Source organism: Perissodus microlepis, chromosome 11, assembly GCF_051167445.1.
Source record: "Perissodus microlepis isolate ML-2025 ecotype Zambia chromosome 11, ASM5116744v1, whole genome shotgun sequence".
Taxonomy (NCBI): Eukaryota; Metazoa; Chordata; class Actinopteri; order Cichliformes; family Cichlidae; genus Perissodus; species Perissodus microlepis.
The window spans coordinates 22417444-22435962 of NC_140471.1; the positions used below are offsets into that span (position 1 = coordinate 22417444).

General features: G+C 40.0%; 2 protein-coding genes across 10 annotated transcripts in view; both read left to right on the forward strand.

Moving 5' to 3' along the window:
* Window positions 1–296: 296 nt before the first annotated feature.
* Window positions 297–15714, forward strand: kcnj14 (potassium inwardly rectifying channel subfamily J member 14). Of its 3 annotated transcripts, none has more exons than XM_084943251.1 (5): window positions 297–439; window positions 7612–8749; window positions 9164–10961; window positions 11892–12209; window positions 13245–15714. In XM_084943251.1, the coding sequence occupies exons 3-5, from the start codon at window positions 9900–9902 to the stop codon at window positions 13473–13475; spliced, it is 1611 nt and encodes a 536-aa protein (XP_084799377.1). In that variant the 5' UTR covers window positions 297–439; window positions 7612–8749; window positions 9164–9899; the 3' UTR covers window positions 13476–15714. The 3 variants fall into 3 exon arrangements, with proteins under 3 accessions (XP_084799377.1, XP_084799379.1, XP_084799378.1); XM_084943253.1 differs by having other exon boundaries at window positions 7612–8355; window positions 8637–10961; XM_084943252.1 differs by having other exon boundaries at window positions 7612–7720; window positions 7864–10961.
* Window positions 15715–17393: 1679 nt separating this feature from the next.
* myh14 (myosin, heavy chain 14, non-muscle) overlaps window positions 17394–18519 on the forward strand; it is a 31647-nt gene continuing 30521 nt past the window's right edge. For 6 of the 7 annotated variants that reach the window (XM_084943244.1, XM_084943249.1, XM_084943245.1 and 3 more), the window contains exon 1: window positions 17394–17576. The gene's annotated coding sequence lies outside the window, so the exon portion shown is untranslated. The remainder of the gene's footprint in view (window positions 17577–18519) is intronic. The other variant, XM_084943246.1, reaches the window with a different exon arrangement.

The following is an 18519-nucleotide window of genomic DNA, read 5'->3' on the forward strand; positions in this document are numbered from 1 at the left end:
TATGGCATGGATCACTTCTTGGCCTCCTTATAAGGTTAAAAAAAAAAAAAGAATAATAACTTCCTTGTTTAACTAGCTATTCGTGTAATAATAAAAACACTAAAAATAACTTGAATGTAAAAAATAATCGGTGTTTGGGTTCTATATGTTGGGATATTACCCATATAAACTGTAATTCTGAGGCTGGTGTGACAAGGTCACTCTGGCATTCCGGCGAGGCGCGTGCTCGTGTCTAGTTGGGAGCGCACAGCACTGCAGGGTGGACGCGCACAACAGCGACCCGAGGGCTCGCGGACAGAGCGCCAGCACTGGACAGCTCGCGCAGCGGCTATTAATCATTAAAAAAAATAACCAAACAGCGGCTGGTTTAATAAGGAAACAACCCGAAGCACCAAACTGACGTGGCGCTGGTTTCATGGGAGGACGCTGTCAGCACAGGGTAAGTGCTGATTGAATTTCACTTGTGAAATTTTGTTTTCCTTAAATTTTGCTGATTGAAGGAAGTTCGCAAACACTAATTATGATTACAAACAGCCTGTAATTTTAGTTGTCGATATTTATATTATTTCGTACTGTAATACTCTGAAAACCCTCACATTTCTGCACCTTTAAATATCTGTGTCAGGTTTAAACCACTGTGTGATGTTTTATAGTCAAATCTCGAATTTAAATGTATTTTCACCTTAATTCACAATGTGCAGAACTGGAGGATTACTGGAGGAATAAATAAAGAAGCCAATGTTTTGTTTTGTTTTTTAAGAAAAACGAACAATGTCAGAGAGATAAGTTTGCCTTGTGCACCCAAACTTTAATCCTTTTCTGCCTTTGTGAGTCATAACCTGATAAGAAACACATCTGTATTTAAAAAAAGGCTTTAAAATGAGGCAATACTTAACAACAAACGAGTACAAATGTGAAACACATGCAGCCTCCATCATTTCCAACCAGGTTTATTTTCTGGCAGCACTGGTAGGTACAGCAACGTTAAAGTGACATGGCATGGATCAGGATTTTTGAGGGTGGCACGTGGTCGGACCGCAGGTTGGACCAAAGTAAGGGATTATGAGATAACATTTTCTTTACCCAGCCGATTACATTTTTAAACAGCATTAAAGACCTTTAGGTGACTGTAAAGGAAACTAAGACAACTGATCAGAGCATAAATAGCACTGAAAGTTGGCATTTTGTTTCTTATAGTGAAAAGATATTGACGGATAGATACGTCAGCAACATCCATAAATTTGGGAGAAATGAAAGTTACAGGGGAGAGAAAAAGGAAACAATCAGATGTTAATGTGGCTCAGTATTTCTCCCCATCATGGGTCAAGCTCCAACCCTGTGCTCACCTCACATAATGCAGCTTGACGGCATATTTAGGTAGAACCTCCTTGTTGGTAATTTCACACACACACACACACACACACACGCACGCACGCACGCACACACACACACACACACACACAGACACACACACACACACACACACACACACACACCTGTTTACAGATGTTACGTTTTGATTCCTTTTGTAGATTACAGCATATCACCAGTTATCAAAAATAACTACTTTTTAGGTTTTCAGAGGAGATGGAAGGATTAATGTCAGCAGGATGATTCACTAAAAATATTAAAATATGTATTTGATGCTATTTCTGACATTTTTGATAAAGCTTCTCTTCCTGTTTTCTGCCTTTATGTCACAATATTATCGTTGTTTGTTGCCTTATCTAAAAGTATCCTGTAATTTTACTCTCCTGTTGTTAATCGTTGTATTAGTCTTAGAGGTTCTTGAAATTGAACTAGCACTGGCATGTTGCTGGGGTGCATGTTATGATTGTCGGTTGGAGGAGATGGAGGTAGGAGATGGTGTTGCACATTATCCGATAGCTGAAGAGGATTATTTTTAGTTTATAAGAATAAACAATAACGATTTTAAGCTGCAGTTTGACTCTTCATTCATATAATGTATGTAGCCTACACGTTGACTGTAGTATAGTGTCGCCTTTACTGCATATGGCCTCACTGAACCGTTGTTTGTGCTTTGAACAGATCAGTTAAAGCTCTGCATATTCATTGGATGCCGGGGTATGTCTGCACCTGTGGGGTCATGTGTATTAGCAGTGGCAGGGTACAACACCATTTTTAGATTTCTCTCCAGTATGGGGCAGTCATTTTTTTGTTTTAATATAATATGTATAAGATAAAATGGGGGATTAGAAGCAGTGTGAACATACTGATGTTGGTTCTAACATTATCGGTCCTGTCTGCATGCTTTTCAGCCTTCTGAGTATTTTCTTAATTAGAAAAGTGCTGTGTTGCGTTTTAACCACCACATTGCTTTATGCGCTGTCTTAACTCCGAGATTAACATTTGGTTGTCATCACACAATGACCTCTGTCACAGCGAACAGCTGAGCGAGGACCGGAAGCAGTAAATTTTCAATTAGATGGAATAAGGCTGAATGCCAGGATGACCACATGCTTGTGCTTATGATCAGATGCTGCTGTAGGAGGGTGTGTGCACATTGGCTGGCAGGAAATTGGTAACTACTTCACCTTAGCTGTGCACAGTAAAACATCTGTTTTACTGGAAAACAATGTTCCAAATTTTAAGGAACATTTTTAATTTTAAACTTTTTCTCCTGACATACATTTAAAAATTCAGTAGCTCCAGCTGAAATGTTAGCAGTCTGGCTGCACTGCAAGTAAGGTAGGATCCCTGTTAAAACTGTTTACTATGAGTCAAGCAGTGATCTTACTTAAAGGTTAATATGGGCTGGGGTCCCATAGTGTATATTCAGAGCATGGTTACTCTTGGGGATCATTAGGAAATGTTCAGCCTCACGTCTTTCTCCATCAGTGTAAACATGGATCAGACAACACAGTAACACCACCTGTCCAATGTTCTCTATGCTCCCCTTATTCCGCTGAAATGCATTTGACCCATTTGTTTTTAAGGAGATGTTTACTTGAAAAAGTTCAAGTTAAAGCTGAACTGTGGAGCAAGCTTATTTAATTTCAGTTTAATATCATAATAAATTCACGGCTAGTTAATGCAAAGTTATAGCATCGTGTATTAAAGCCATGTTAAATAATTCATATATTTTGCTTCTCTCTTTCTCTTGCATCTTCAGCACAAATATATACTAACAGACTTGTCCTATCAGTAGCTGTTTGTTTTGCACGCACACATTCAAAGCAGACAGTTATATTTTATATACAGTCTGTCAAATAATTTTTACTAAAAATCTCCCCATAGATGACCTTTTTTATTCCAAAATAGCATTTCTGTTGGGGTTTTTTTCTGCAGAGAAGGAATTTCCATTCTCTCAAATAAGTTTTTGTCATAGAAATAACTGCATTTAAATAACACAAATAAAAAGAAACTGCAGCGATATCTGTATGAATAATTCTTGTACATGCTGAATTTTCCCTTTGCTGTTGCTGATGACCACTTATGACCACAGGGCACCCCCTCATTATAAATCCAGGTTTAATCCCAGTTCTTTCTCAATTATAATATTACTTAATATTCTGATGTAACTGTTACTGTTTGGTAATGTGAACACCTGCCAGCTGTAGCTATTGTAACATAAATTATTGATTAGATCTGGAAAAAAGGTCACAGCAGTGTTGTGCATTTACGTACTTATATTTTCAGGCTTTGCTTATAGATTTTCTGGAGAAATTTCTTTGTGCATATAGACCATGATTAAAATCTGCCTCGCATTGTGAGGTTTCATATATAAATTAAGCCTAAATAAAAGACATGGAGAGAAAATGGCTTGACAATGAGCCAAGGGATGCTGCGAGAGAGGGACAAAGACCCAATCCGTGTCCTGGTTTCTGACCTCCATTGATCAATATGACTTATTGATGTCCCTCTATATTACTGTGGCTTCACAATGTAGAGGCTCGCTTAGGTTCTGTGTTGTATGTTGTATTCACAATGGTGATAAAACCTAAATACCTTAAAGACCAAAAATGGGATGCGAAAATTTCTGGCTCATTGTTTTCTTGAAGAAAAAAGGAAATAGGGCGGCTCAGCCGTGTACCAGAAGAGGCAAAAATACTGATGGTACTGCAACGTGAAGTTTATTCAATACATCTTTCAATGACAGTCGAATCATATCCTTTGCAAATCTAATCTGGCCACATAACACTTTAATATGCCAAGATAATCTGGATAGAACGAGGACAGGGGAGATGCCAGAGAGAGGCAAAATAAATCATGAGAGACCCGGTGTGAAAGAAAGCACAGAAAAGTAGGTGGTGAGAGTGGATTAGTGTGGTCCTGCACGGGAACGATAAATGCAATCATTAAAGCACCTGTTCTGTCAAGTCAGTGGGTTAATGTTGAGATCAAAGCTATTCCAAGCACTAACAACCTGCGGATATGCTCAAAATTTCATTATTAACACAATCTAACACCCCTAGATTATAAAGGACATTATTACGACAGTTGTTGGGTTATCATTTTGATGCTACAGTTACATATGCTGGTATTTCTGTAAGTTTTCTCTTTGTTTGCTTAATTAAAAAAGTTAATATCACAGGAGAATTTAAAAAAATTATCTATATTGTATTTATTGTTACAACAAATGGCTCAGCACAACACAACACCTGGTCTGTGTGAAAAATAAAAGTAGGAAGCTGTTAAGAGATAAACAAAAGAAGTAAATTTAAAACAAATAGCATACTACGCAGGGTTGTAGCAAATACAAACCAAATATCAAACAACCAAGCAGTGACAGATGTGATCAGCAGTGACCTTGTTGTAAACAGGCACCAAAGGTTTGCAGTCGCTGATGAGATTTCAAACCACCGAAATGACTCAAGAGTTAGCAAAGCAAAAACCTTTCCCTTCAATGCAACAAACAAGTCAAATATACCAGCGGGAAGACTTTCCAAGACATAAAAATGTTTTTCTTTACAGTATATGGAAGGACATCATAACACCCATTCGAGCAACCTTTAACAATTTTTGATATCCTGGAAGTAGAGATGAAGGGTCCATTTTCAAAGACATTCCCAGTTTTCTTTCCATACTCTATGTCTATCCAATAGGATAACAGTTTTGTACAGTTACACAGTTTTTTATTTTTTATGTTCTTCTTCACTGATGTCTACACCGAATGGCTTTTTGGATTTGTTTGGTCAAAGGACTGACAGACATGATTAGTCTGATCACGTTGCCCAGCTTTCATCATATAAGGCAGGGCTGCAGATGAGATGCTTCTCTGGAAGCAACAACTTCACACATGTAATTTTCCCACGTGAATGCTCTTGTATGAGGAATCATTTGAGATATTTGCCACCTCAACACGATAAGGTTAGGCAACACAACGATACATACACTCTCATATCAGCCACATGCACGCCTCTCTCATCGCCTACTCCAGTGGCTGTTGTGAGTCATCAAATGACAAGTCAGCCCAGAGATAGCCGATGTGAGAACTTGTTCTTTGGTTGGCACGAGTTACAGTAGAAGTATGAAGGTCAGGACTGCCTACTGGGTTATTTCTTTATTAAGTAAACACTGGGCAGCATAAGCATGTAAATCATAAATCACATAATCATAATGTTAGTGTGCAGTTTGGTGTAAAATTTGACCATAAAAGACTTTAGGGTTCAGTTTGATTTCAGTCTGGCGTTCGAACAATTTCCACAGTGTTGCAGTCACATGTTATATATCAGTTTCTACATGAGGATGTGCCAGGAGCATAAAGACGCATTTGGATGCAGCTCTCAAAGCAGGATGATACTCATGCTGACACATACTGTTATATTAGTATATTTTGTGTCCCTCTGTTGTTCCTTTATACTTTCAGTGGAGGTTTTCTGTATTGCACCAGATTATTACCTTTTAACATAAATGCTAATGTGCATTTATAATTTTTGTTGTAGCTGGCATAGTGTTGGAAATGAGGTGAATATGAGTGATTACTTCTCCTGCATTAATTCTGAAAGTGGACTACATGTAGCTTATAGTGAGTTTTTCAAGGCTGCAGATAGATGTCTAACAATTACAGTAAACTAGCTATGCGAACTTTGTCTTATCTATTTGATCTGTATTTTCATCTTCAGGTGCTGTTACCAGTAGGTTACAAAAACAATAATATCATTGCTGAACATTGATGAATTAAGTGTTATTATGAACTTAATGACTTCTTTCTTTATTCCTGCTTTTTTAAATAAATGTCACATTCTGCAGTATAGCTCACCCTATTAAACTGGAGCCACTGCTCTTTATATTCAAGCATCACAAGAGTAAATCATGGTATCAGAGCTCCATCCACTCCAGCTTTTTGCATACTAACATAGACTCATCTGCCACTTCATTAGTTACACCTTGCTAATACTGAGTTGGATCCCTTTTGCCTTCAGATCTGCTTTAATTCTTCATGGCATAAATTCAACAAGATGCTAGAAACATTATTAGAGATTTTGCTTCATATGGACATGTCAGCATCACACAGTTGCTGCAGATTTGATGGCCGCTTATTAATGATGTGAATAAGAAGATGGTTACACTGTGTCAATAAAGTGATGCTTATGATCAGCAACCAGACCAATCTAGACTGTGGCAATTAAATGGTTCTTATTTGGTACTAAGTGTGCCAGGAAAATATCCCTCACACCATTTACATCACCAAGCAACCTGAGTTGCTGACATAAGGCAAGATAGATGCATGGTTTCATGTTGTTTATGCTAACTTGTGACCCTACCATCTGAATATCGCAGCAGAAATTAAGACTCACCAGAGCAGGCAGCATTTTTCCAATCTTGCAAATGGAAGTTGCCTAATTTTGGTGAGGGTATATGAACTGTAGCCTCAGTTTCCTGTTCTTAGCTGACAGCATCCAGTTTGGTCCTCTGCCACTATACCCAATCTGCTTCAACATTTGACGTGCTGTGCATGCTCTTCTGCATACTGTGGTCATAACAAGTGGTTATTTAAGTTATTGTTGCCTATATCAGCTCAAAAAACTCTGGCCATTTTTCTCTGACCTCGGGTATTAACAGTGAATTTTCACCCAGAGAAATGCTGCACGCTGGTTAGTTTCTCTTTTTCTGGACATTTTCTGTAAATCTTTGAGATGACTGGAAAATTCCAGCAGATCAGCAGTTTCTGAAATGCTCACCAGCCGATCTGACACCAACAACCACGTCACATTCAAAGTCACTTAAATTACCTTTCTTCCCCGTTCTGATACTCGGTTTGAACATCAGCAGCTCATCTCAATCCTGTCCACAAGCCTAAAAGCATTCAGTTACTACCATGTGATTGGCTAATTAGAAAACTCAAGTCATAGTTTAAAGTTAGGCTGAGAATTTCCAGTGGGTTGACATTTGTTAGATGCAATTACTTAGTATATTCTACCATTTCTTTCTATAACACAAGTAGCTATTTGCAAGACTTCAGAGGATTAGCAGATAGGCCTCTCAGTTGCCTCTGTAAGTATCAATGAGTGTGCTACTTCTTGTGTTGTGTTTTTTACATTTTTTAATGGTGGATACATTTTAATGGTCGCTGCAAATATTACTGCATAACATGCGGATATAAACATGCATTTTTCTCTTTGTTTCTCTTCTCTTTTTCTCTGATAGGTACATCTGGGTCAAGCTACAAGAAGGTCTGATTTTTCATCTTAACACTATCCACAAAAAAGCAACCAATGAACTGCATTTGATAAACCAGAGGGATACACTAACAAAGGTAAGTGTCTGATCGACAAACAAGATTTTAGCAGTTTAGCTTCTCATTGCCTTTTGACTTGGCAACATGATAATTTAAACTAGTGCTGATACTTCCTTCACATTTATATTCTCCTTTCTGTTTGGTCTAATTTCTTTTTTAAGTCTGCAGTGGGTTAGGCGTGATGATCCAAACATAAAGGGATACAGAACAGTCACCGAAACCTCAATAAAGGGAAACAGAATAAGAAGCAGACCCTTTCATTTCCTTCTTCTGTGACTCTTCCCTTCCCTCAGATCAACAAAGCTCAGTGCTCTCACTGAACATGTGTCAAAAAAGGAGGCCAACACTCAAGCAAAGATGAACCCCTATGTTACTTCTCACTTCAGGAGGGATCTTTTCCCCCATTTTCATTTGTTGTAGACTTTTTGTTTACCCTGCTTTTACTGGTTGGATGCAATGACTTGCTCTGTATTTGGAAAGTTATAGCAGCAGCTCCTGCTTCTTGCTTTGCTGTTCTCTCTGTACCTTCAGCAGTGCACGGTTATGGTTGAGTAACTCATTTTGTTCACTGGTTACTAAATGATTATGGGTTGCATGATTTTTACACTTTGTCAGGATTCAGTTGTAAGGGTCTCTGGGAATGATTGGGCAAGGTAAATGATAATATTACAAGCACATCCTTTTCATTATCAGATGTATTTGCATGTTTTTCTTGCTTAACTTAAGCCTTTAGTAATCATTTCGATATATTGATGATTTTGTATACTTTTGCATGCTCATTAGTTGATAACTTGTGGTTCACTTTAAAGATTCTCTAGCATGCTGATGTTTTTTGTTTTTGTTTTTTTTTCATTTTTTTTAATATCTGCAAATAACTTTTTATTTGAGGAACCTCTTTGATGCTCAAATAGCCTTCGTGATCTGGTTCAAACAGGGATGCCAAGTAAGAGTCTGCAAGGCACAAAAACTGTTACAGCCTCCTGCTTAGACATACACCTGACCTGTGAACTCTGGAGCTTGACCTCTGCAGAAAACAGATCAAATCAGGTGATTGCTGTTCTCAACTTTTGACTCTTTATAAATGTGTTGAGGTATATCTTTGTTGTGGCTGTAAATGTAGTTATCGGCCAATATTATCCAGGAGGCAGTGCACAAAATATGTCTTTGAGAATCTGACAATGGCCATTAAACAGTTTTGCAGACACTTAAAAAGAACATGTGAAATTGTAAAGGCAGTGACATGATTGGAAAAGAAATGGCAAACAAATCATGTTTTTTTTTTTCAGTTGGGTCCCTGGTGTTGGGAACAAAAGTTGTATTTCCTTTATCTGTGAAAAAAAGTGATGAGAATAGCTTAAGCCAGCTGAATCAAGATATCTTGGCAATGAATTATGAATGATAAATAATAACAGTAGAGATTTGATGGTTTTGTATTGTCTTTTGCCTCATGCCCTTCTCAAGTGGTTGTGAAAGTGGAGAGAAGTTTGATCGTAAGAATTGGCATGTTTCTTTCTTGTTTCAACTGCATGTTGGAAGTTATCATACTGTTTGACCTGAATTTGGCTTTGTGTTCTCTGCGTACGTTGTATATCATCACATTTCTATCCCATTGTCTTGCTCCATTGCATTATCAGCTTATATTTTTTGAAGTGTTTATCAAATGAGTCCTGCTCGAGCAAAAAACCTCAAGACTATCCTTTTAGTGTTTTCAACTATATAGAACCAATCCTGCATGCTTTTCTGATGTATGTCAAAGTTAGCCCAGCTCTACCACTCCTTGTCAAATGAAATTTTGCAGATCACAGAGTTGGACTCTTTGGGCTGCTATTGAAGTCGTTCTTTTCAGCTCACCTCCTTTCACTAAAGTGACTGTGATTTAAGGTCATTGGTTGTTACTGAACTCACACTACAAGAAAGCCCATTAGCTTGCTGGGAATCCATTACTGAAAGGACTGACTGTACGGAGTAACAGAATAAGAAGTTGTGGAAGAGACACTGAAGAAAGTGATTGACCAATGGCCTTGGAGGGTGTTATCCTCTGGTTACCATTGGGCGCCATGGACCTACAATTATCTCTGTATTAAAAGAGACTGACTGTGACATTAACACCACACATAATTTCACTGACGGTATCAAGGTGCTTATTCATTACATCGATAAACAAGGCACACTTATAAATACAGAGAACTCATAGCAGATGATGGGGGCAGCACGTGTAAAACGACGCTTCAGTGCTGTGGTGGATGGGCCAGTGGAGGAGGAGGAGGTCATGAGGCTAGCACAGAGTGCTGCAGATACATCTGGCGGAGGGGGGAGCCCAGCAGGGACAGGGACCCCAACCAGCCCCTCTCCGACCCATGCCCTCAATGGCAAAGCTCTGCCTCTTCAAAGCAACACCAACAATGCCCGGAGGCATGGTGCCATTGGAGAGTCAGCTGGAGGAGATGCAGGAGGAGAAGGTGGGTTGAGAGGAGGAAGAATGTGTTCAGGGCCCAAGAGTGGAAGAGGCAGTAGTGTAGGAGGGAGAGGGGAAGGCCGTTCTTCATCAGATCAGGATTCACTCTCTTCCCCCTCCACTACCAGCCGCCGGCGCAATAGGCGCTCAACCCGCCGGCCCCGACAACGCTTTGTGGGCAAGGACGGACGCTGCAACGTCACCTTTGTCAACATGAGCGAGAGGGGCCAGCGGTACCTCAGTGACCTCTTTACCACTTGCGTGGACATCCGCTGGCGATGGATGCTGGTCATCTTCACTCTCTCCTTCGTTCTCTCCTGGCTGCTCTTTGGATTTGCCTTCTGGCTCATTGCCTCTGCACATGGAGACCTCTCCATTCGGCTTACCCCCAGCTCAAGTTCATCTCCAGGATCAGGAGATGCTGGCTCTGGAGGAGAGTCTGATAGAGAGGCAGCGGTTGAGGAGCCATGCTTCTTCCAGGTGAACAGCTTCATGGCAGCCTTTCTGTTCTCCTTGGAGACGCAGACATCCATCGGTTATGGCTTCAGAAGTGTGACCGAAGAATGTCCCCTGGCGGTGGTGGCGGTCGTTTTGCAGTGCATTGTGGGCTGCATAATTGACGCCTTCATCATCGGGGCAGTCATGGCAAAGATTGCCAAGCCCAAGAAGCGCAACGAGACCCTGGTGTTCTCCGACACTGCTGTTGTGGCGTTGAGAGATGGAAAACTCTGTGTGATGTGGAGGGTCGGAAACCTACGCAAAAGCCACCTGGTAGAAGCACACGTCAGAGCACAACTACTAAAGGTAAGTGGAAAAAATACAAATAATCATACTGATGAAAAAAGAGGCCAGAAAACAACCCTGACATGAAAAAGGTCAAAGAAGTTATCTGGTGATTGTAACGGAGTCAAAGTCAGGAATGCACCAAATAATAGAGGTTGCTACTGTGATAGAGCAGTAGAGGGGAAAAAAAGAGAAAGAGAGAGGGCTGAGACCATCTGGCCCGTATTCTGTGGACCGTAGTTAATGAGAGCTTGTTTTATTTTCCCTCAGGGGTTAGGAAGATTTACCATGGATTAACTTGCCCACAATTCTTTAACTAAGGACCATTGTCCTTCGTCATCTCATTTCCTCTTGTATACTGTATCTCTGTGGGTTCGGTGATTGTTTTCTATGACTACTGAAGTTTACCCTAATGTTTGTCCTTATATCTGTAGTTTGCATGTGTGTTCCCTCAGGATTTTCTGTAGGATCAAAATCTGTAGCGCATTTTGGCTGCAGTGTGGAGAATTTGATCTCTTTTAATAGCATGACCATATCAAAGTTTAGGCAGGGCAGATGGGATTAAGTTTGAGGATGAAGGGAATACAATTGTGAATACTAAAACTGGATATTGTTCAATAGCAAGGTTGGGTGAGTGATAAGCCTATGGATTGGCAAGGTGACTAAAGAAGTGCATAGTGAGATTCAGCTGAATATAATAACCAAATGCTAGACAATTCGGTCAGGGTAAGATTTTTAATTTACAATGCTTTCATCAGATTACCTTTAGAAAATGTCAAGTGTTACCTTCAAGGTGATATCACGATGTAATTAATTAACCTTTGTTCCAATAATAAAAATCTTTCTGTTTTCTTTTTAATATTTCCTCAAAAGCCTTAATGAACTGAAATATCTAATGTGGGATGTGATATGGACCAAATAATGACTTTTACATTTCAAACCTGCTCCCAGTCAAGGGTGACACCAGAGGGAGAGTACCTCCCACTGGACAACGTGGACATCAACGTGGGGTTTGACACCGGCACTGACCGCATCTTCTTGGTCTCGCCTGTAACAATTGTCCATGAAATCAATGAAGAGTCGCCTTTCTTTGAGATGGACCAAAAAACGCTGGAGAACGACTCTGACCTGGAGGTGGTGGTCATACTTGAAGGCATGGTGGAGGCCACAGCCATGACCACGCAGTGCCGCAGCTCCTATCTGGCTACTGAAATCCTCTGGGGACACCGCTTTGAACCAGTGCTCTTTGAGAGGAAAGATGGCTACCAGGTGAAAACAGAAGTACAGACAGAAAACTCTTTTTTCCATTTAATCCTGACACAGCTTCCAGTCTTTAAATCTAAGACCATTTTAAGTCATCACTGATGCATAGCCATGACGTCATATACATTTTACCAGGTTTTTTGATAAAATAGGAGTGAAGCTGAGCAAACTAAATATAATTCAGTGTGTTTCTCCATTTATCATTTAGTAGCAAAGCCTCAGTGGTGCCAAAAAAAGAGTGGAGTTGATGTTTAAAACTTTGATAGTCTTTGATAATCAACTTAATCCTGTCTGAGCTGCTGATTGGGTAATAGTTAGTCAATCTGCAACATTTTGTGTTACCATTAATTGAAAAGGCTATGAGTCAATTCTGCTGTTATATCTCAGATTGCATACTTTCGTGTTTACACTTGCTACTTTCAGCATGTTTACATTAACAAGCATAGCTACATGCAGGGAAATACCACCACCATGGTAATGTGTTCATAACAGTCAAGAAGTTATGTTTTCACTCTCAATAGTTGGCATGTGTTGACGTGTTGTTTGGTGTTAACGTGTGTTTCCTTGCTGTCTGCAAAGTAGAAGCTAGATATTTGGCCAAAGGCTTGACAACATATGTGACAAAGCACGTGAAAATGCAGACCGAGAATCCCGACTGTGCACAGAAACAACCAAGAGATGATGCAATCCAGAACAGCCAGACTTCATCAGCCAGAAAGCATCAGAAATTTAGCATTACACAGATTTTAAAATTAAGCATCAGCAAAAGTAAAATTCTATCAGCCCTAATTGTACATTACATAACATATGTATTGTTTTGCTCCTGGGAGAGAACAAAAGTCACTTTAGGATTGGATCTTGAAAGGCATCAGCATACAAAAATATGCCAAATCAAACATGCAGGTGAATAAGGAAGCACTCAGAAGTAGCGTCTTCTATTCAGCAATAAACATTCTTCAACCAAACATCAGCAGGGTTGTATTGTCATTTTGAGCCTTTTGAGCATTTAACTAAAAGTCACTGTTCTATGCTTTTTTCCAGGTGGATTACTCATTTTTCCATCGGACCTATGAAATCCCGAACACACCTTCCTGCAGTGCTAAAGATCTGGCCGAGCAGAAGTACATTCAGAGTTCACGGTCGTCATTCTGTTATGAGAACGAAGTAGCTCTGCAGCTTGCCTCCCCCGACGGTGAGCTGGGTCAAAACCTTGAGTTTGCCTCCCCACCGACCCGGAGGCAATCCCTGGCAGAACATCTCCACTACAACTGAACGGAAGGGAAAAAGACAGGAAACCGACTTCAGAGAGCGAACTGATATGATGATGGGAGACAGAATAGTAGAGAGAGCCTTGAATAAACCAGTGTACAATAAAGGATAGGAAGAAACACTATTTACAGAAGAGGAAGAAATATTTAGTGCGAACATTAGCAAGTTTGGTGTTACTCTTTTGGTGAGTTGGGTTTAGTACACTGACCTAGTTGTCTAATTGGTCCTGGCAATCTTTCAAAATCATTGAAAACTGCTAAGTCTCACATCTGGCCCATCACTACCACAGCACACAGTCTGACTCTAATACCTGACTGACAAGGGTATGCAACAGCGCCCCGTGGTGGCTACCACATGCAATTGACCCTCAATTTTTATGATGGGAAGATTTTGACCTCTGTTGGAGGTAATGTTTTAGCTTCTGAGGAATGTATTCCACTAAGATGCTCACTTATCACTTTTGTTCTTTTGTTCTTTTATTTTCTTATGGTAAGTATGGATTATGCACTTTTTGGCATCAGGGACTGAGAATGTATTTGAGATAAGCCAAAGCAGAGCAACAGTAACATGGAGAAACAGCTTTAAACTAGCAGCGGTTTTGAGATGTTTGTTCCATGTAGATGTATTTTCTCTGTGTTGTTTGTTTTTTGGCTTTTTTCCATGTGTGATGCAAAGAAAAAGATGTTCGCTGATTGTAAACTTTTCTTGATTTTAACATTTTGTGTTGAGTGGAATAGCATGATTGTAGGGTCTCAGACCACACAGGTGATCCAGATGTGATGATCGCCATGCATTGTTTTATGGCACTACTATCAAAGTATGCTGTTATCTCTTATGTCTGTAAAAGCAGCCTCGCTATTGTTTTGGTGTGCTATTTTTGCATTATTGTACACTTTAACTGAGCTATAATACTGTAATCTTTTAAGTGTTGGTGGTGCAGACTGAATAGTGAATATAAGGCAATAGCATTGGAGACCTACACTCACATCCAGCATCTTTCCATTTCTACAATTCTGCAAAAAGTGGATGAAGATCCAACTGGAAACTACATCAGACTCCCAGAAAATTAAATCCGGGTTGTTGGGTGTTTTTTGGCTCATAAAATCATGTAATTTCCTTAGGTGGTAGGTGGTGCCTTCATAACAGAGCAGACATTTTACAAATGTCCCTTCATCTGCATGATGTTGAAAATGTGCTTGAATTGTATTTTTTTATCATGTGCATTTGCAAGATGACCACTTTTAGTGTGCAGTATGTGCTAAGATGAAAAAAACTGAGCAATCCCCATATAAACGTGCCGTGATGAATGAATCTTTTACCCATAATATAATGTAGGCTATGTAATAGTTGCACTTTCTAGATATATTACAAAGCACCTGAGATATTTCTGTTTATTTTAACATTAATAATTAAGAGTAAATAATGCCACCTCAGTATGTAAGTGTTTGATTGCAGCATGTGTTGGCAAAGTGTGGGGGCGGCAATGCCGTGTTGAGTGTTGACCAGTAATCAGCCTGTCCGACGCACAACCTGGAAACTTGTTGTTTGCACTTTGCACTAATTATGGAGACTAATATCACTGATGAAACTTTACAAAAGCACAGTAGTGTTGCAGGAACAGCACAGGCTAACTTCAGTGCATCGATCGCAGTGTTCTGACTGATAACATATTATCTCTTATAAATAGTGTTAATGCTGTTCCATGTCTGTCTTCCCTTTCACTTCTCTATTATGGCTACCATTTTCTATTTATAGGCTGCACATGAGGTCATGTCATTTTCTCCCTGCATCCACTTCCATGAAATGTAACTTGAACTTACAGCACCATCACTTTACTATGATGGGACTTTTTAAACACAGCAGAAAGAAATAGACAGATTGATTTGGATTCACTGTTCACAGTACAGTACATTTTATACATAGTGTAAAGCACAGAGTAGTATAATGTAATAACGCTTTTTTAAATAAATTAAGTGATATGAAATCGACAAAAGCTACTGTTCTAGGATTTGGGTGGATTTTCTGAGGAGAAATTTTTCTTTTTTTTTTTTTTGCTTCAGCAGACACTAGATATATAATTTCAGAGCTGCCTCAGGCACAAAGCACTTCCATAAAAAAGAGAACAGTGTTATAGAAGAAATAAAACATGGGGATTCAATTGTGATTATTGGGTGTGTCCTTATTTATACTCCTTGCACTCTCTGTACTTCACCCAGTTAGCCTATATATGTTTTAAAAGGACATTCCACTGCAGCAATTTTACATGAATATCTTCCTTGTGTTGTACTTTCAGTGATTATTTCAGCCAATTACAGAAAATGTAACTAAACAGTTACTGAGTTATTTATAAAGGGGAAAAAAACTTTATGATGTAAGTGAAACTGTAGTAATCAAGTGTAACTTGATTAATATGTTTACCCCTTATTTTCTTATCAAAATTCAAATATTAAATGAAAATTATATCACTGCTGATGAATCAGACGTAGAAACACAGCCTGCGAAAAGAATTGTGTTCTGACTAAAAGGACACAGAGCAGGTGTGGCACGGGTGATAAATGTAACCAAGTCAACCAAATATGATTTTTTTAGGGAATATAAACAAGGGTTTGATGCAAATCATTAATTCACTGCTGTTCAGCTTGTTTCCTTTTTTCTTTCTTTTATTGAGCAAGCAGCACGGTGGGACAGTGGTTAGCGCTGTTGCCTCACAGCAAGAAGGTCCTGAGTTTGACTTCAATATTTGGCTGCTGACTTTCTGTGTGTCTCTGTGGATTGTCTCTGGGTGCTCTGGCTTCCCCCCACAGTCCACAGACATACAGTTAGTGGAACTGGATTAACAGGTGATTCTAAATTACCCATAAGTGTAAACCCACCTCACCCAATGAACAAATGGGTGGGGTAAAAAAACCAAAAAAAAAAAAAACATGCCAAGTTGAACAGAAAAGTTTTCCTGCTTATGCTATGGTAATTCCTCTTGGGGCATTCTCTAAAGGTTCTCAGGAATTTTTAGGTTTTATTAAGTGTGTGACATGTAGGTCTGTATTAGAGAATAGAATAGAATAATCCTTTAATTATACCACAACGGGAAATTTGGTTGTATCAGCAGCCAAAACACACTTATACAAACAGAACAGGACACAGAATAGAAGCACAATTTTTACATATTTACATCATGGACAATAGTTACCAAAGCAGAGTACTGTACAGTACAGTATTATTGTTACAGTCACAAATACAAGGACTACACTCTCTATTATTTTACTTTATTTTATTGCCAAATTTAATATTATTTAATATATGCGTTACGTTTTGCGTGCAAACAAATATATAATTTTAAAGCAGAAGTTGAGATTTCATAGTTTCTCGCTATTACTCTGATATGATTGGTGTAAATATTTACTTATTTACTAACCGTGCTACTCTTGGAAATTTGGGGTGATCTGAATCAGGCACCTTGAATCAGATCTTTCCAAGAAACCCTGCATTGAGCTTGAAGGTGAAGTCAAACGAATCCGATCCCAGATCAGCGTCTGCAGACACTCGCTGCCAGTCAGTGGTAAACAAAGAGCGCGCAAATCCCCCTACTGTAGCGCGAGAGCGCCGCACGGCACCTGCTCCAGCGCTCCGATTTGCTGTTTGCCATGTCATTCAGAAGAAGCCCCGCCTCACGGCAGTTAGCATTGGTTAAAGGCGGAGACGTCTGCGCTGCTGTTGTCTCGATTCGTCAGCGCGAGCGCTTTATGACCGTTTTAGGGCGGAAAGCTCCCGTCGTATTCAAGAGGCGGGTCTACGACTCGGTTCTAGATTATGATTGGACTCGTTTCTCTCTAGACCTGTCTAAAACCCGTCTGCTCGTACTTGGTTGGTCCGCTAGCAGGAAGTCCTTCTCCGAGGCTGAAGCCGCCGAGTTGCCCTCAGTGCTCTCTGTCTATTTTATTCTCACCGAGGAGTGTGTGTTGCTCCACTGTGAGAGCAATGCAATGATAAAAGCCGCATATGCGGTACGCTACACACCTATCAGGCAGGAAAATAACCCAAGAAACAGCCTCATCCCGGTTCTCCTCACACCGCAGCCTTATCCACACCTCAAAGCGGAACCTGAAGGTAGGACATTTAATTGCCTTTACTCTAATCCAACTCGTAAATAGCCAGTGTAATATCCTCAACGTATCATTTTTTTAGTGGAGCTGGCTAACCTCGTATGGTTAGTCTAAATGCGGTGGCTTAACGCCTAAATGTAAAACAGCAGAGGGGCTGGGGGCATTTAATTTAGGGTTGGTCTTTGTGCTAAAAGAGCCTTTCATCGAAATGACCTGAAGTCTGGCCAAGAAAAGCAATTATTCGACCTTATTTTTAACATTCCGACCCATATTACCATAATCTGTTGGTCCATTGTGATTTTTGTGTGATAGTAATAATGGTAATGATGGTGGTATTATTATTGTTATTAATAATAATGATGATAGGAAAAAAGGCTGTTTTTGTGGCTGCCACATGCATGCCGTTCACAGTCATTTAAAGGCTGGGGCCCATATGGTTTTTCATGTCTTTCACGTTCAAGGTGTGGTTGTCTTCGTCAGGTTTTTTTTTCCATTTGAGCTGAAGCTACGGTTTGAAAATGCAGGTTAGTTCACAGAGCTCCAGCTTCGCAGCTGGACTGCTCCTGCAGGCGCCGCACTGCAATTATTACAGCCTGTGGGGTTTTTTTTTTAAATAATAATGTCACCTTTTCCTCAACGTGTCCGCTTTAAGTGCGCAGATGCCACGGTATCGTCCCCGATGCTGTGTGCCACTTGGCATCAAAGCTGAAGAAAAGGCGTTTCCAGCTCCCCCACCCGTCACGCGCAAGCACCCACACAGTAATTACACGCGCACACACATACAGAGAAAAGAGGACCCCCGCAGTGAATGACCTCAGTTCAAACTCACAAGGTATTGTCTAAGGGCTGCTGCTCAGTGTTCAGGGTGTTGCTATGGAGGAGAGCAGTCAAGGTTTGGCAACTCCAGCTGCTGCAGGACGAGTTTGCTGCTTTAGTCCACGATGTAC